Source organism: Corvus moneduloides, chromosome 15, assembly GCF_009650955.1.
Source record: "Corvus moneduloides isolate bCorMon1 chromosome 15, bCorMon1.pri, whole genome shotgun sequence".
Lineage (NCBI taxonomy): Eukaryota > Metazoa > Chordata > Aves > Passeriformes > Corvidae > Corvus > Corvus moneduloides.
This window is the reverse complement of record NC_045490.1, coordinates 7,849,002-7,868,761: the sequence shown is the minus strand read 5'-3', so window position 1 is coordinate 7,868,761 and position 19,760 is coordinate 7,849,002. Positions and strand designations below refer to the sequence as shown.

At 40.9% G+C, this 19,760-nt stretch overlaps 1 protein-coding gene across 7 annotated transcripts in view; it reads right to left on the bottom strand.

Annotated features, from left to right (window-relative positions):
* Positions 1–239: 239 nt before the first annotated feature.
* RASGEF1C (RasGEF domain family member 1C) overlaps positions 240–19,760 on the bottom strand; it is a 78,775-nt gene continuing 59,254 nt past the window's right edge. For all 7 annotated transcript variants that reach the window (XM_032124710.1, XM_032124715.1, XM_032124712.1 and 4 more), the window contains 8 exons: positions 17,327–17,422; positions 16,134–16,236; positions 15,954–16,033; positions 15,217–15,312; positions 10,702–10,797; positions 10,429–10,552; positions 8,351–8,423; positions 240–7,958 (listed from right to left, as the gene is read on the bottom strand). In XM_032124710.1, the coding sequence (XP_031980601.1) occupies positions 7,934–7,958; positions 8,351–8,423; positions 10,429–10,552; positions 10,702–10,797; positions 15,217–15,312; positions 15,954–16,033; positions 16,134–16,236; positions 17,327–17,422 (693 nt within the window). In that variant the 3' untranslated portion in view covers positions 240–7,933. The remainder of the gene's footprint in view (positions 7,959–8,350; positions 8,424–10,428; positions 10,553–10,701; positions 10,798–15,216; positions 15,313–15,953; positions 16,034–16,133; positions 16,237–17,326; positions 17,423–19,760) is intronic.

Here is a 19,760-nt window from a genome sequence, read left to right as displayed (position 1 = left end):
TGCAATGTTCTGAATGTGTGAGGATGAAGAGAGAAGCAGTAAAGTGGAAATGAGAAAGAGCAGAAACCACAGGTTTCTGCCTACACACATATTCATGCATTGTTGGGCAGAGTCAGGGACATCTTCGTATTTTTGGAGTTTCAAAGCAATGTGAGTTTCTTCTCAGCCTATCCTCTAGATTTGCAGTTGTTGAAATCTTTACTACATATAAAACAAAAGAAAAAATTCCACGCAGCTGAGTCTTTTTTTTTTTTAATTATTATTCTTATTTGACACTCACATTACAAAATTTAGAAACCATAGACAGTTCAGGCAAACTGTTAAAACACAGTATAAATTAGGGGGGTTTAATATATAAATTCTATACATAGGTAAGTTAGCTGGAACATGACTGACAAAAGGATTTCATAACAATCTTACCACAACTGTATAAAAAGGCATGGGAGTAGGATGGGCACTATCATCATGAATGCAGGTTAAGACATTTTCCACAACAGCTATACAGCGTAACAATGACCATGCTATTCTCGCAGTGTTTATGTAGGGTATAGGATGCATATTACCAATAACATTTTGCAAGATCTATGTACAGTCACAAAATCATAACAGCCACTTTCAAGTAACTTTACTGTTTCCTGCCTGTGCAATTAATAAAGTGTTGGTATTTGTTCTGGGAACTTCTAACAAAGCTACATGGTTTGAGTATTATGGATGAGTTAAAAGTTGGACTTGATGATCTTAAAGGTCCTTTCCAAACTAAATGATTCTACAATTTTATGATTCTATGGTAGAGGGATTTCAATTTGACCCGAAAATGCTAATCACAACATGAATTGTTTAATTTAATGAAAAAGATACAGGAAAAGCACAGTTCCTCATTGCTATCACTCACATGATTAATATATACCGTTCTTTTAAGCCATATTTATCTCTTAGCTTGGTTCTTTTTAAAATCTAAAGTGATAATTTAGCTCCCATTTATCTAAGCACAGCTGTAAAAAGGAGTAACACCAGAAGAAATGTAAAACTAAAATTTGGATATCTTTTTGGGGTAATTGTTTGAAAGGACATGCTTCCCAGGTAACCCTGGTCCTGTCAACCTTTGAATTTCTCAGGGTGAAAATAAAGACAGTTCTGCTTATCCATTTCTACTCTGTGCTTTTAGGTCTGTGACTAAACAGTATCATTCTAATAGTTTTAGAATCCTATATTCTTGGAATTTAGGTTTAAGACAGTTGATAGTCACTGTTGCTAAAAGTGAAAAAAAAATCTTAAAATCTGGTTTTTCACCTTCATAAGCTGATGAACGCTTGCTAAGAGTTCTGAAACCCAGAGAATAATTTATTTTCCATCTGTGTTGTACTAGTAATGGTGTTTTTACAGACAGACCCCTAAGGGAAGTACTTGTACATTTGTAAGGATCAGACCGTGAAACACTTGAATTTAATAGCTCTGTGTGTGCGTCTTTCACTAAGTTTTAATAATTTGGACAATTGTATCGGAACAATTCCTTCTGGTTCAAGGCAAGGACAGACAGTAAGTGATAACCCAACTTGGGCTGCTAAAGAAATACAGATGATGTCAACAGTCTAAACTACAGCCCCCATTTTCTCTATTCTGTTTGCCCATGGACCAATCATCAAAAAAACATCATATGTTCATTTCAAAAACACTGGAATTTTAGAAGCATAATTAAATAATGAAAGCAGTGATATAGTACTGACCAGTAACAGTTCACTGAGGAAGCCATGCTTCTCTGAAAGGTAGCTGGAATATGGAATTTTTTGTTCAGAATTCCATTAAATGGGCTTTGCACCTTTTAGAAGGAAGGTTCCTTTACAAACACATAACTTGTAGGACTCCTGAGCTCTGAACTGTCAAGTCTTCTGCATTCTAGGAGGCTTGGGAACATTGCTGCACTGCAATATTAATCTGGATTGGCAGTTTTAAGGCCATGGGGATGAAAACGGAGAATTCCTATTCTGTTATGACAGATCTGGAGTATGATTACAGAGCCTTTGTATGGCAGAGAGCTAGAAAAAAATGTTCCTTTGGCATTTTGCAAGAGCTGTTTATGGAGCAAAACACCACTTCTGTGGAGGGAAAGGCATCAAGAGAAAAGCGAACAGGCTAAGCCACTCAGAATTTACAGCACTATAGTCTGTGCTGGCCATGGAGCAGGGCAGGGGATCTGGGCAGGAGTTACTCATACTTAACTTTTTTCTGCAGCTGAGGCTGTAGCCTGAGTTTCAGTGTCTTGCACCTGTGCTGAGTGTATGAAATACCACCCATACAAGCTATTTGCTCCCTATCTACACTTGCATAATGTAACAATGCAGGATGTGATGCCTTGTATGAGCATTAGCTTTAATGTACTCAGTATTTTTTGCCTATCTGAAAATATGCAGAAAGAATTGTAAAAGAAATTAATACAAACCAGATTAAACTCCAGATCTGTACCATCTAAAAATGTAACTGGTTCAGCTGCTCCACAGAGCAGGGAGCAGTGGTTTTAGGGGAAGGGATGCACTCTAGCCAATATTAAAACACAATTATTGGTAACATCTTCTGCACCAGAAATTCTCTCCTGCCTTCGCCTGCCCAGCTGCCACTGGTATTAATAGAAGATATTGTTCCACTCTGCTGCCATGCTGTGAAATATGAAAGTTAACAACCATCAATGTATTTCTCATAATTTTAAAATATTTATTTTTCCATGTTGCTTAGATCTTAAAATCTCTGTCAACTAAGAAACAAATTCTTTACTGCTTTAAGTCCACTAGAGAAACCTCTTTTAGTTCAAAGAATTTTCTTGTAATCATTCTGTTGGGTGGATAAGGAAGTGTAGTAGGCTTTGCCTCAGGTGAACTTCCAAGAACTTTCTCTCTTTCAAAAGGGATGTGTCCCAGCATCAGAGAGCTGAGTGCAGCCTCAGACATGAATGTGCACATCAGCTTTGTCCAGGATCATCTCATCACCCCTCAGTGTCCCTGATGGTGCCTGTGCTGCCATCCTGAGCCCAGGTATGTGTGCTGTTCCCCAGCCACACTTCAGTAATGCCCTGCACCACCTACGCAGGTAATTTCACTCGACAGGTAATGTTAGAAAGGACAAAAGAAAAGACAGCTTTGGCCCACAGTTGAGTCTCTGAGCAGTAACAAAGGGGCTTTTCCCTGTTTCCTTGTCACTCCCTAACCCCATTCTGCAACTACAACAATGGAAATAATCAGTTCACAATCAAAGGGGGTTTAATTTCCAATGAGAGAGTAATTTGAGACAGTATGGCTAATTTCTACCAGTATAAAAAGAGAAAAAGGTTCTTAAAGCCAGGAAGTCAAATTTTGCTCTCAGACATTAATTAATCAGATTTAGTCCTTGAATTTGCTGCTGAAACTTCAACAATGTCAAAGAAAACTTTTGTTAAGGCTGGATTTTCACCCTATTCAGTGCACCTCCCATCTGAGAGTTGCACCTGGCACAAAGACTACATCAGTTGTCAATACAGTTTAATACCTATGAATAACTAAAAACTGTACTACAGTTAATAATTGCAGTACTGCTCCAAAGCCCATCAAAATTAATTGGAGTTTTTCCTCTGGCACATTGCTATGCTTGGAATCAGTCTCATTCCATGGAACACAGTCATTGCTAGGCCAGAGACTGCTAACTGTGTAAATTTTTACATTGATATGCATAACTATATTTTCTACTAACATGTCTTTTTGTTGATAATTCCAATTACATTTTCAGTGATCTGAGCTCTGTTCTAAACTGGATTTACAGTCATGTGCAAACCAGCGCTCATGTGCTTTAAGAAAAGGTGCATAAACTATTGCAATACAACATGATGAAATAACCAAGATAGCAGGAAGGGACAGGCTTAATTTTAAGTGAGTGATTATCTTACCACCAATGACCACGTCATAAAATATTCTCAAGCTGAGAAAAATATCTCTACATTTAAATTGTTTCTTATTTGAAGTGCTTTAGCAGCTGTCCACACTTTTTTAAAGTGACACCTCAGCAGAAGCTGCAATCACAGTTTGCCCTATCCACATGGGGAGCTTCCAGAGATGTACAACAGGATTGTGTTCATTGCCTAAGAGAGGGAACAATGATAGTCTAATCAGTGTACTCTGGTGCACAGGGTTCTTGAGTGCTTGACTCATTTTGAGTTTCTGCCCTGAAAATCTAGTCACGCCCAACTGACCAACATCCATGCACCTTTAATTCAGTAATGTGATTGATGCTGATGTGAAATTGAGGGCAACATTGTATGATTAAGTGTCTTTTTAAAGGCATTGAGCAAGTTCATCTACTGACCTCACACAAGCTGAAGGCACACAATTCCCTCCTTGCTTTCCACTGAGCTTTATACCTAGCCCTGCTGGCACACTCAAGAAATGAAAAAATGGGGACTTTTGCTACCATTTTGATTACACTGGAGGAGGTGCAGAAGTGATTTCATGTATTTGGGTCTTTTAAAATACTGCTGTATACCAGAAGTTAAGTTAATGCTTCTGCAAGACTGTGTCATATTCACATCTTACCAGCTTAGGGGTTTGATACCAACACTGCAGACATACAGGTCTGGTTTTGCTCTGCTCTCTGTGTAGTCTTAGCTCAAGCAGCTGTCGGGGAGTGAATCCACTCAAAGAAGCAGAATTAGAAAGCCACAACATTACTCCTAGTAACTTGTCTAGATGTTGGTCTAATGACTGCAAGCCTTACAGTGGTTTAGTGCTTGGTGGGAAGTGATCCTCCTTTCTTTTCAGCATGGCAGGAGTTCCTTATGCCTTTATTGCAAGAAAAATGAATTACTGGACATGTTTGTGTTCTCATTTTCATGTAATATTAATACATTTTTAGAAGAAATTGATTGCCCGAGTTGTCATTCTTTGTTTTCAGTTGTACTGGTGCTTGTTGGTGAAGCAAGGCTCTAACCATGCTCCTGCCAGGAGCTGTTCACCCTGGTTAGGCCACCGGTCAATTAGAAATGCAACCGACAGCTGCAACTTAAGGCTTACATTGTTTCTGTTTAAATAGCTACAAAATTATGTGAAGACAAGCTATGACTGCTGAAGTCCGTTTTTTAGAAGCACTGTCTTCTCATTTTAGGTAGTTCACACTCTCATCTCCAAGCCATTTTGCAAAGAGCAGTGAGTGTCTCTGGAGATCAAATACTACAGATTAATGTGCCATGCACCTCTATAAAGCAATAATTGCCTCACTACTCCCCAAGAGATGAGGATGTTTAACACCTCTGAAAAAAGACCTTTTAAATGTGTGACTACATAAAGGATTAAGAATAATTTAGTGCTTCTGACAGTCCCACTAAGCCCTTAATACCCACCTAAATCTGACCTTTATGCTTCTACTATAAGCACTGAGCTTTGAAAGTTTTGGACTACGAAAATGGTTTCGTTTGCAACAATGATAAACTTTAGGAGATCTAATTTAACTTACACTTACAAAATTGCCCAAATTCATGGAAGGTGCCCCAAAATACAAGGAATTATAATGAGATATCACATTTTAATTGTCACGGTTGTATAATCTCATCTGTACCAGCCTCTAGTGGCTAACTTGAAAAGGAGTGAGGATTTCCATTTTAAAAGCAGGTTTTAAGAAAGGGTCCCTCCACCTGCACTGGGTTTCAGTTAAACAAAACCCCCATATTTCCAATGTGAAGTCACACTGTGCCTGTTAAAAAGATGCAGGTAGTAAGAAAGAATGACCATTTAGCAAACACACTTAAACATTAGCATTGTTGTAGATATGTTTATGGTTATTGCTCTGGATTAATCTGAAATTTAACAGGCTTTTAATGGCTTCATTTTGGAAATGGTTCTGCCTGAAGGAACAGCTATATGTGTATAGTTTCTCTGTGTAGCTCTCAGCTCATGTACAAAAATTAACAAACAGCATATTCACAGTATCAGCAGAACAGTCATCATTCCATGGCTGCAATGATACTGTGCCATCTTTACACTTAGTTCTTCCATACAAAGCTCGAATAAACACATTAGAGTTTTATGTGCCCCCTGTTTGAATTCATGTGCTGATAAATCTACAGGAAAAAGAGACCTGAAGTTCTGCCTCAAGCCCCTGTTTGCAAATCCAGAAAAATCCATCCTGCTCAGCTCAGCAAGCACAGGAGCAGTGGATTGAGTGAGCCAGACTGGGCTCCCACAGGCCATAACCTAACACAAAACTGCTCTGCAGACACATCAAACCTGGAGTGCACCACACAGAGCATTCTCAGGCTGCTGCCCTCAAACACCAGCCCACCAATGCCTCCAGGTCAACAGCTCACTCAGGCACAGACAACTTCGAGGCCTGGCAGAGGACAGGAACAGTTCCAGTTTTCTGGCTGAATAGGCCAACACAGCCAGGTTTTGTGATAACCTGAATTTTTCAAAACACTACAGCCACTTGGAATCACTCTGTGCTGAAATAAAATTATTACTGATTTCACAGAAAGGGTTACATCCTTTTGTAGGGAGAGAAGGACTGGAACATCTGAAAAGGTAGCACCAAGTCAGTAACAAAAATGCAAAGTTCAGTATGATGTGGCATTTAGATTTCATTTAAGTTTTTTGAGATATTTTCTGGGGCAGTTAGGAACATTCCTTCCACACACAAACAGTAAGTCTACTGTTAGGTCTCAGTTTTGAATCTAATATAGTTCATTATCATTTAATATATCTATTACAGTAGCACCTTGATTATTGTACAACTTTAAACACAAGACACAGTCCCTATTTCCTATTACCTGTAAGGAAACAGTGACCTTTACAGCCTAAAAGTAAAAAAGACAAAAATGGTTATCTGCTCATGAATGACAAATTCTTTAGTGCATTCATTCTCGTCTGAAACCCTTTGTCTTTTTAAAGCATACCACATACTTCCCAAATTCAGAGCAATTGCCCCCCATCCTCCTACGTATCATGTTGCAAAGTAAACAGTACTGTGTTAATTGGAACCTGACAGAAATGGTAATGAAGTACCTTTTTCCTTTGAGTGTGATAAAACCCCTTAAAAGATGCCAACTCAGCATCAATAAATTTAGGGAATACACTACATACATTAAATAGAGGTAAGTTGAGTCCAGAGTCATTTGCTTCTTCATTCAACCTCAGAAGTGCTGGGGGTGTCTTTGAGCAGCACTGGCTGCCCTCTGCCCTCCTCAGACCAGCCCAGATTCACAGTAAGGAAAGCAACAACAGCGGTGGGAAGATTAACTAAGCAAGAGTCACACTCCAGGTTGTTCTCTGTAAAAACCCATGGGGTCAGGACGACTGTCCCATGCTGACGTGGCCTAACGCGACAGACTTGTATGTGAGCAGTGTCAGTCCTCGTCCCTGCAAGCTCATACCTGCAGCAGTCAGTGCTTTGTTCAACAAGGCTGGGGGACTGCTAATGCAAGATTAAGTTCTTTTTTCTTCATTCAGCAATTAACCAGATTGCTGTTGTGTGTGTCTTTGATTTAATTTTACAATCCTCGGAGGGTTTAAAGAACCGCTGTCTGAAGCACCTGCTTCTGAAATACTCTCGTGTATTTTTGCTTTCCTTTTTTATACTTTTCCATCCTCTGTTGCAGTACCACGATTCTCCCTGCTCCTGGTTTTCTTGTGTTTTCCTTCAGAGGCAAAATTACAGTGATCCTGACGCAGTTTGGGCACAGCCACAAATAGTCTGTTTGTCCTTCCTCTCTCTGTCTCATAGTTAGAAAAGCATCATTGTGCACACAGTTCTGTTGATTTCAGTGGATGAATCCAGTTCATCCATCATGTTAGGCAGTCAAAAAAACCCAACAAAAAAACTCAAACAAAAGAAATTGTCTAAATCCCAAACAGGCATCTTTGGAATCAGTAGTGCAAAATGTTTGTGGATTTCTTTTCCTTGACCTACTGCAATAATCTCTTAATCTTCAAGTCTTCCCTAAAATAGTGGATCTGTAAATGTAAAACATAAGGACAATGAAAAAAAAGAAGCAAATTTAAAGGTTTCGGTTGTTTCAATCACTCTCTTCATATTCCCACTTATATCAAACCATTATACATCTCTTAGAAGAGCTGTAAACTGTTGGAAGATCCAGTTAGCCTGGGGCATTCTTCATCTGCATCAGGCTTTTGCATGGGTACAACAAGCTGAGGGTATTCTTTACATGGAGGATAATTTGAGATTAAAATGAGCTTTTATCAGTGCAGCCTCGGTTCTGCAAATTAGTTTTAAATGGAAGAGACCTCCCTCAGAGGTCACAGTTTAAATACCTGCACTTCACAAGCTTTGGTATCAGTGCAGTTTGGACATACTTTAGAAATGAGCTGATAAAATGAGATGTTACCTTAAGGATTTCCACCTGTCTTTTTCTGTCTGGTTTTCCGGACTTTCACTTTCATAGGAAGCCAGATACAAACCTGGAAACAGTAAATATGTGTTATTTCCAATAGCATTGTTAAGCCCCATCTCTCTGCATTCCTGTATATTCTTTTGTACCACACAGAAATTTTAAAACTTCATGGTCCATCAGGTAGCTGGTAATAGTGGGACACTGATGTTTAGCTCACGTATCTACCGTGGAAAGCTGTTATGTTAATTTTGATGGAACAGTAAAGGAGCCCAGAATTAAAATATATTAGCATGACCCTCTCATAACAGTATTAAGCAGTTGAATGGTCTCTGGTTTTGCATCTAGAGATCTGGGCCCATTTCCTCCATCACAGCACGGCTACTCAAGAGTTATATGAACATTAAAAATGAGACAGTGAGACCTGACACCTGAACACATAAGCTTTTAGAAACTAAGGATATTCTCATCATTTAACACAACTTTATGTTCCTCAATCTTTTTAAAGTCTATGGGAACATGGTAGCTTAAAAGGATACACAATACCCTCAAGGTAAGAGTAAGTTACAGAAACCAGAGAAGGAATGCAGTGGAAGAAAATAAATGTCTTCCCCCCCCTGGAAATCTTTACACTGCAGGATGCATTTTATGACACCAAAATGAGTCTAGATTGTAGAGTCTTCTCTGCAAAAGCTGGCAGTGCATTAATATCTCACTGTCTCCTCGGAATCACAGGCTGTAATTTGTGTTCACACACATTTCCTCATTTGACTGTTTCATGATGCTTTTATTCTCTAATGCAGGGACCACCTCAGCATTCAAGTCTGTGCTACAAATGCATTGTCTTTTAATATTCAAGTGTTGGCCACCATGTCTCCACATCGAGACAAACACAGTACAGCTGCATTTCACATGCCACTGCTGCATCTCTCTCAGATATCCTCCCACCTTTCATTCAGGGCAGTTCTTTCTACTCTGCACTGCCCCTGGGTAATGGGGGAGGCTTCCTGTGGCTTCTGCAAAGGGCATTTCACAAAAGCAGTATGAATATAGGGGAGGACATGAGGAAGAAAATCTGCAAACAATTAGTGGGTTGAGGTCACTCTTTTTCAGTCCAGTAGCCTGAAAACTGTACTTTTACCCTTTCATTTTCTGTCCCTTTAGAGCCTAAAACAAGATGAAATTCTTTCATCCTATCTCCTTTTGATACATATTAATCACATTAATTATTCTATTTTGGCAGTCATTCTTAGGATTTAGGCAGGATTTTAGAAGCAGTATTTTGCTTTCTGAAGTAGTCTGTAAAATTCAAGCTGTCTGGTCTGATTACCTTGGATTAGTACAGAAAACTGCCTATAGAATGAAGGAAAAATAAATCCAGCACCAGAATATCTTACGGGAAGGTTGCTATAGACAATTCTGTGTGTGACAATGTATAGAGAGGCAGCTGACACGAACCAATATGAAATGACACAGTCTGACATGCTGGATACCACACTGACGAGGACAGATAAGTAAAAAAAAAGACAGAGAAATAATTTCAGAACAGGGCTTTCATAGCTACAGCTGGAATTAATAGAAAAGGTTTTCTTAAAAATTCTTTTCTGTAGATAACATGTGTCTTTGTTGTAGAGGAAAAGGTCAGCTGGACTCCATCACCCTGGGCTGTGTTTACTGAAGAGATGACAGTGTTGGTTTGTGAAAGAGATTAGCTCTGGTTCCATCAATCACAGAATGAGTGGCTAAGGGACAGCTGACATTCACAGCAGCCCATGACATGCTTGTGTGGCCCCTTTTTGTGATTACAAAAAGAGGGCCACAATGGCAGCTTCCTAGACAGTGTCTTATAGAGACGCTACAGACAAGAGAAACGCCATCAGGCAGCAGCTTCATCTGCTAGAAGGTTGTATTTGCAAAAACACATTGATAGACTGGGGATAAACAAGCTGTTTGGCAGGAAAGCTAGGAAAGAACTGGGACTAGTCAGTGAGAGAGATCACCAAAGCACGATCAGGGTGTTAATTAGCAGTGATGAAGAGAGACATTTGCAGTGATTAGTGATTGTACAGTCTTACCATCTTCCGTAAAAATGGGAGCAGTGTGCAAGTAGTGGATGATGTTAGGGTCTTGCTCAAATGGACACTCCACTTGCTTCCACGTTATAAATTCTCCTACTTGCTTAGCCAATTCCAGAAATTTCTGTAAACATAAAATCATTCCACTCAGATACAGTAAGATTATCTCATTTTCAGTGTTTGATGGTCTGCACGGAAAATTGCAGGCCAATAGTCTCAGGCAGCCCCTCAGCTATCGGAATGGGAGAGGTAAAAACGTTTTTTAGATCTTACTTCAAAGTTGACGTGTCCATTTGGAAGGCGATTAGCACATCCCTCATTCAAAAAATAAATGTCTTTGATCAACAGGCTGAAGAAGGGGATCACAATCTGTGGACAGAAATGACATAACCATTATCTTTTCAGTTCAGTATTTTCTCTGCATGAAAGAACAACTCAACTGGGAGAGATGAGAATAAAGAAGTATTAACTTTCCAGTGTGCTGTGCACTTAAAAAGCAGTACAACGACAGGCAGGCCAAAGGGCAGTAGTGTCTAGAGAGACCTTCAGCCACCAGCAGAATGTATGCTGAGATGAAAGTGAACTGAACCAAATGTTCACTGGGCAGAATACCATGACTAAGAAAATGCTAAAAGCCCAGTTTATTATCAACAGCATCACTGTCTGATGACAACATCAGACAGCAAAGAGCAAAATAACATTGCAGAACTCTTCCCTTTCCTTATAAGCAGAGATGTTGAATACACAAATCGAGCAATTTAAACACAGGTGGGAACCAAAGAACCGGTATTGTCCCTAGACAAGGAAAGACAGAATCAAATTTGATGACCAAGGACTTGTCTACAAACAGTTAATCAGGAGCTGTTTCATTTTCAACAGCTCCATGCATGGCTAGCTCTTGAAGCATGTAATTTCCTTCCTGGTGTCTGATTAGTACAACCTGCTTCTCCAAATTAACCTGCAGACAACAGGATTGAAAATATTAAGCTGGTTGACAGGAAACTGCCAACAGTAGCCAGAGAGACCATTGCAATTCTCAAAATTAGCCCTGGACATCATCCAGGGCAGAGTGGCATATAACAGTGATCCAAGCCTTCCCTCGAACCCATTAGAGTTGGGTCAATTTGCTATAAAAGAATTCTATTTCTGGGTAGAACTCTTGAAATTAATGGAATTACAAGCAGGGATAAATAAATTTGCTGCCAGATGTTCTACAGCAGAAAGCAGTAGCAGCACTCCTGAAGTGCATCCTCAGAACCTCAGCAGAGATCCAGAGTGAAGCAGACTCCCTCAGGGTCCTTTGTCTTACAACTCAAAGGGAAAAGAAAGATAACACAAAGGACCAGTCCCTGAAAGCTGACTCCCAGGGCTCTGGGATTCGGCAGCCAAACCTCAGTGTGCCCACCTCTCCAGCAGTGCCACTGTGACAGCAAAAGGCCACTTGGGGGGTTTGAGCTGAAGGTCAGCAGCTGCCCCTTTGAGAATTTTCCTGTGGCAGCAACATCTGTCTTTTAAACCACCAAGTACAAACTTGGCCACCATGAACATAAAGCAAAACACTGCATGGCAGAGTGTCCAAAGTTTCCACTGGGCTGTTTGTATATTAACTGAAGTGGAGCTTGTTAAGCAGCATCAAAGCTAAAGCACCTTCATGGCAAGCAAGAACAGCCAAGAGAGCAATCCTTTAGTTAAGTATTTAATGTTATTCCATCTCATGCTGTACATCAGCTGTAACAGGATATGAAATGGACCCAGAACAGGATTGGCAGCTGTTATTATCCAGTCTACATGGATGCTACAACGTTGTGATGCTATAATGAGTGTGAACGAGCCATAGAAGTGAAAACACTGAGGCAAGGAATCCACAAGCTACTGCCAGTGCGTGTTGTGAAAACGGAAACCAAATTCTGTTCCAGCTAAAATACCACATCTAGGAAACTGTTAAAGATCTGCATCTCTGCTGGCTTTCTTATGGGACAGCCATGGATAAACTCTGTAATGTCACTGCAACAGCCATAAAAAAGCCTGGACTGACACTCCAAGAGCCACTGGATACTTATCCTGACACATTCCACTGACAAAACTCAGGAATGAAAACAAACCACAGCCTATCCTCCCAAAATGCTGAGCCCTCCTATTAGGGTCAGGTGGAGCAATTTCTAGTCAAACTGAGCTAAGTGTGTTTCAGGATTTATTTTCCTATTACCCAAACTAGATCAATCGACCTGCAGCAAAGAATACAACTCCATGTGATTTGTTTTCTACCAAAAATGATGATGACTCCCTAACCAGTGCGGTCTTAAAAGGTGGAAAGATACAGAGAGCTGGAGCCACACACTGATCCCCAGCTAGAAATCACTGCCAGGTTCTGTCTACATATTTTTTTGCAGGCAGATGTGAGCTTGTTCTGCCCTGCTCCACTGCCTGGGAGCAAGGTCAGCACCATTAGTGGTACTAAACATGAAGGAAAAGGCTTGCTGAGAGGCAAGGTACACAAACGTGGGCTGGATGCCAGGCTAATACAGCTACAGAGCCCCCAGTCAGCTCAGAACATGGCAGAGCTTGTTCTCATCTCATCCAAAAGGCACCAGAGACATACCCGAAGATACCAATTCTCTACACATTTCCATGGAATTGCTGTATTTTGGTCACCATTTATTTCCCCAATAAAAATATATTACTGTGTATGTTTTGCTTTCCAAATTTCTGTAGGAAAAGCAACAAAAGTGGTTACAATTATACTCTAATACTGGCTTCAATCCAGGCACTTTGCTAGCATAAAACCTGGGTTAGTGCCAGAAACTGATATTTCTCTCCATTTTTATCCCCCCTCCATGCCATCCAACCCACCCACATGCCGAAGGACAATTGCCTCCTGCAGAAAGAAGAAAGTTAATGAGATCCAACGTGTTCTTGCTCCACAGTATCAGACAGCAACAACATGCAGTGCTGTGCTGTACATACTCCCAACATTTCAAAGCCAGAGACATGCCATAAGTACAGTGCAGAGTTTCCCAGTGGAATAACTTCATTTTGGAGCTGTCACAGGTCATTTGACTACACAGACAAAACCAGACTTACTTACTAACCAGTACACCCCTCTGCAAGCACAATTCAGTTTGAAGATAAAAATTTTCTTCAGAGTGAGCTTTGCTATGGGTTTGCCAAGAAACAATGTAACATTTTCTATCAAAAAGAAGTGATCATGTTCTTTCAGATGTGTTCGAGTCCATTAAAACAAATAAATTATAATCTTGCTTATAAAAAGAAACAAAATTCCTTAATCCTACAGAAAGCATTACACGATCTGCTGTATCTGACACTGTAAAATACCCAGTATGAGTAGCTACCAAATCATATCCTGGCACATTTTCCTGAACTAATGTTGTCTACACAAGGAAAACAGAATATGGGCTTTTTCTGATGTAAAATAGACTCCTTTCAATCTAATAACCTCTCTGCCATCAGTATTAACCAGCTGGGGGTAGAGATATGAGAGAGATTGCTAACTTTACAGGAAATTAAGTCAAACAATAAAGCAACTGGTTTGAATATCTATGATGGCTGCAGAAGAACTAAACTGCAAAAGCATCTCAGACTGACAGGTCCTCGCTGCAGTGTGTGAGAGTTGAAAGAATTGCTTTTCCAGTCACAAACATCCAAATCATCTCTCCTTTGCATAGAGAAGTGCTTTTCAGAACAACTCGGTGTACTCCCATTGCAGCTGAGTCAGCCTGCCACCAGATGCTGATCTCATTTCACTGTAAATGCTGTGAGATTCCATTAGCTTCAGCAGATTTACATCAAATTTACAGGGGTGTGAGATTAGCATCTGGCCTGGCTCCTCTAGTGAATGAATACTAAATTCCATATTGTGCTTGTTCATGCAGTATCTACTTCAGCTTCGCCATGCTCAAAGATTACCCATTTATGACTATGGGCAATTGCAGTGTAAAACACAAACCCTCTTTCATAGAACAAAAAAATAAAGAATTGAATGAAGGAATAAGAAAATTAACAAGAAGCATATTGGGGCACAAAACAGGAGGATCCTACACTCTAACATCTTGTCAGTCTGATTTTTGCAGCATCAGTGACATGTCAGGAAGCTCCACATCTGCCCTGAACACTGATAAAACACTTCAATTCTTGCTCACTGAGATGGCAGCAACAACCAAATGAAATGAAAATTCACAAGGACAGAATATCATCCCAAGTTTGCTGCAGTGGATTCAGACTAGACTCCCTTGCAGGACTTGTGGTAAATCATCTTTCCGTAATGTAAATGGAGATCCACCTCCTCTTCACTGCTGTGCCCTTTGCTCTCCATCTCACCTCCCACATCACACAATAGGGGCTTCTGTGCCAGAGCCTCGGGGCACAGCTGTAACAAAGCACAGCTCCACCTGCATCTGCCAGGCTCATGCTCCATCGCCAAAATAAAAGTCGTTTCAGTCTGGAATACCTGTTCCATCAGGTTTATCAATCTAAACAATGTGAATTTTCCAGGGATGTAGAGACACTTGCAACTAAGTCCTCCATGCTGTGTGTCCTGCCCTCTCTAACCCTCCCAGTGTCTGACATTGGATCCTATCCAGATTCCTTCAATCACTTTTTTTTTTTTTTTTTTTTACATTTTACATTTCCAGTTGCATCTTGAAGCACGCAGGCCTGGCACTGGTGACCATGGAAGGGAGGAGAGCATCTGCATCAAGTGTTTGAGCCACTGCCTCCTAGCAGAAATGCACCCCACCCATGTGGAGTTGGATGGGATGTGGTCACACCTACCTTCTCCCTGTTGCTGTGTGCGGTGAGGGACCTGTGAGCAGCCCCCCGCAGCGCTGTCCGGTAGTTGTAGAAGTTGCCAGTGGGGTCCATCTGGTGCTACATGCACAAAACAACACACCTAGGTTAGAAAGTGGCCTGGGTCCTCTAAAGACAATTTTATGCTCAGTTGTAGCAAACCTTGAGCAGAGCTGAGCCTCCATCTTCAAAATCCACATACCTGCAGAAGTCCATGCACCATTGTGCACTCCATGCACAATGAGAGCTCTACAGTCCATGGCTGCCTATACCTTTGGTTTTTCTACTAACAGCTTACTGAGCTTTTATGTGAAGAATAAGCACTGCACATTTTATGTGTGCCAAATCCTGGAATCCTCAATACAAAATACAACCATGGGTCTTCATTCAACATCCAAGGTATAGACTGGGAGCTTTACATTCAGCATTGTGTCCATGGCTAAACAAAACATGCATCAGTGGATGCACTATGGCGTGCATACAGGCTCATATTTTGATTTTTTTTTTTAATTCCTCTTATTTATTTGAGTACTCTGAATTCCCTCTGCATATCAGCAGCTTTACATCCTCCTCACTACACCTGGGATATTTCAGCTTAGAATCAGGCCCTCTGCCTGTGAAATGTGTCTCCAGACATCTCACACCTGGATAACAATGTAAAATTCCCAAACAAAAAGATCCTGAATATAATTAAAGTGCATCAGGAATTTATTTTTTTTTACCTCAAGAATGAAAAATTTGGCTGTTTTCACTTTTGACCAAGTCTTCTTTAGCCTGGAAACTGGACTCATATTCATTCCAGCTATGAGTGAGAGAGAAAAAAAGAGAGCCATTGATAAGAGCTGGGATTCCTTTTTCATCTGTGACAGCTGATGGAAGACCCAGCTAGAAGCTGTACTTACAAATGATTGCCATCAGTGAATTAAAATTCCCTATGTTAAAGCACTCTCGGGCAACGTCAATGAAGAATTCGATGACTTGGGCTCGCTGTTTCTTTTTTGCAGGCTGTGAATTAAAATAAATGAGTATCTGTAATGAGCATATGCAGAATTGGAGGTCATCCTAAGCATTTGTTGCATGCATAGCATGGCTTCATGCACAGCTTGGGCCATCTGCTTTTAGTCACTGGCCCTAATTCTGTTCCAGCAATCCAGTGGATGCTGGTGACTGGCAGCCTCTGAAATCAAAGCTTTCACTGCAGTGACACAGAAGAAATTCATGGCAATTCCCAGCCTCAGTGATTGTCTCAGTGCTGGAACAGGCAGCCCAAGCAGCCCTGAAGCAGAGTCTCAGCTCCCTGCTGGCCTCCCTCGAGTCTGTGGGCACATCAGCACAGACTTTCCTAAGGGCAGGATTTCACACCCCTATAACAGCAGCATCTTTGTCCCAGAAAGAGCTTGTTTCATTGCATTACTCCCTTTCCCCTCTTCTGTCCCTTTAGCAATATGGCCAGGCCAAATGATAGCATTTTAAATACACATTTTAATTGGACTGGAATCACTCCATCTTTTCCAAAGATGATCTTCAAATGGTAATTCTTACGTATCACAGGCTATCCAAGCTCTTTAAACTATTATTATTCCTCCCTTCCCCACCCTTTTCAAGGGGGAAAACATTAATTTCATTTTGATGGACCAAGTTAAACAAATTAAAACCACTACCAAGTTAAGAAACAACAGCCACAGCTACACTAATGGGCAGCAGGACAGAGAGCCATGCAGTGGGAATTCACACACAGAGCAGATCTTTAGAATGACAGATAACAAACATGGCTCCACTAGAATCTTTGCTGGCAGAAATCTCACAGGATAACTCAAGGCATTTTTCCCTCTCTTTTTCCCTGCAGGGTTCATTATTCCACACTGTGCCCCTACTACATCAAGAGAACAGTGCATTCCCCCGTGTGCCACTGCCTTTGTTTTGCAATATGTTTGTCATTTATCAGGTCGCTTCTGCAAGTGCAATACTGCTAAAACTTACCATCAGATGCTTAGCTGGGTCATAAGAAATAAATCCCCAGGACTGCTTATTAATATAAAATCTCAGAGAGGTACTTCAGGCATGTGGTAAAACATGGCACATGCTTGTAACTTACCATGCAAATTTCTGTTGCTACGAGATAGCAGAGTCTATTGAACCATTTCACATAGGCTTCAAGGTTACTTGTCTTCTTCTGTTCACTGAAACACGTCTGGGGGAGAAAAAAGCACAGAAAGATATAATTGTGTTCCAGTCAGCTACCTGATCACTAAGATAAATATTGCACAAAAGTAATTACTGGCGACATCTCTCTCATGCTCATGGAAGACTGTGCATCTAAGGGCCCCTTTTAAAAAGCCTGCAAGTGGCAGATGGGGGTCTAGCTGGGTGTGTCACAATGCACAATTCACATTGGTGTCCAGAAAACAGCCCTATTTTGCCTGCAGCAAGTGTTCACTGACAGTCTGCACTGAGCCTTGTTCACTGGGATATGAACAGCTGGGGCATTGCAGGATTCTGACATCAACAAGGACATGCAGACAAAATAAGACAGGCACAGTCTTCCACAGCAGGCTCAGTTTGTGACTTTGATTCCAGGACTTCCTCCACTTCAGTAAATACAATCACCCACAGTCCTTTTCTGGAGGGGAGGGACCAGAATTTAGTGAAGTGTACATGAGATAAACAAGAGAAAACACAGTTCTGATTGATTCTTCATGAAAAAAGCCCACTATTTTCCTTAGTGAATTTTCAGAAAAACAGGTTCTTAACAATCAGCTCTGCCTGGATGGCTATGCTTGAACAGGTCACTTAACATGCCAGAGACACTTCACTGATAAGAGCCATTACAAGAAGCATATTTTTCACTTATTTATACAAAACTTAACATAAATTCCCATAACTGATACAGGCTGTGCGAGCAGATACTTGGCTGAACTCTTCCAATTCCTTTGTCATCAACAGAAAATTTGACTTCAGAGGAGTGATAGGGCAGTTCACACAGCCTGAGTATGTTGCTTGGGATGGTAAGACTTCAAGTCCCTTTTCCAGCTTTAAAGTCTTTGACAGTCTATCTAGGATACTCAGCTCTCTGGAGTTCAAGAGATTTGTCTGAACATTCAGTAACTTCCACTAGAGGGTACCAGAGAATACTGATTTTTGTTTTATTAGGATGATCATTTCCCAGAGGTACTGTAAACACATGCCACTAAGAAGAAAATCATAATGCATAAGCAAAGATCCATTAATGTCAATGAGATCACCCATATTATGTAAGGTAAACCAGTGACTAAGAACCCCTTCAGAAATGGGGCTTAATATGATTCCCAAGGTAATTCAAAGTAAGAAAACATTCACCTGTGATTCTGTATACAGACGCGTTTAGAAACAGAAATCACAGTACCATGCTATGGAGGATCAAAGCTTAACAGGACTGAAAGTCTGAGCCACTTTATGAATAGACTACAAACACAATAAAAGTGTATTTTTAAAGCATCTCAAAAGTAAATGTTAGCAAGCAGCATGTAAATATCAAAAAACCCAAAGGAAACCCAAATCAGCCCCAGTCTAACCATAGCAGCTGCTTTACATGTGCTCTGTTTCTTGTTCCCTATTACAACAGAAAGTACACAAACCCCAGGTTTTGTTCTGAAAATAGTATTTCCATCTCAGAACTGCTGTCCTGTGCCAGGGCATAAGAGCCACAGCTAATAACGCAAAACTTGTGAAAAATGTGCAACAGTGAAGTTGAGACAGACTGCTTTTTAAAGGTTAAGCTTTATAAATGGCAGCAATATTTAGCACCTCCCAAGCATCTTCCATCTGCAGCTCAGAATGCTTGATAAACATTCATAAGTGAAGCCTTTTGAAGCCCTCACGCAAGAAAGATGTTTAATATGATCTCCAGCTGGAGGAATTCAGACCTGAGCCAACTTCCCGGTGCTTGATAGGGGTGTTCTTCATGGGTCAGGGAATATGTGACTCCACATAAGGTTTGTGCTGCTTTGTCCAAAGATGTGTCCAGAGAAGGGCAAAGGAGCTGGGGAAGGGTCTGAAGCAGCAATCTGATGAGGAGCAGCTGAGGGAGCTCAGCTTGGAGACAAAGAGGCTGAGGGGGAACCTTCTTGCTCTCTACAGCTCCATGAAAGGAGGTTGTAGGGCAAGGGGGCTTAGTCTCTTCTCCCATGTAACAAGCAGCAGGACAAGGGGAATTGGCCTCAAATTGTGCCAGAAGAGGTTTAGATTGGATATTAGGAAAAATTTCTTCACTGACAGTCAGGCATTGGAACAGGCTGCCCAGGGTAGTGGTGGAATCACCATCCCTAGAAGCGTTCAAAAAATGTATGGATGTGGCACTTGGGGACATGGTTTAGTGGTGGCCTTGGCAGTGCTGGGTTAAGGGTTGGAGTCGATGATCTTAGAGGTCTCTTCCAACCTAAACTATTCTGTGATTCTGTGTACAATGCTCTCCCCCTGGGCTGTGTCTTGGCACAGAAGCTTTTCTAAATCAACCATGCAGAGCATGAAGAAAAGTTCCAAACTACCCCACT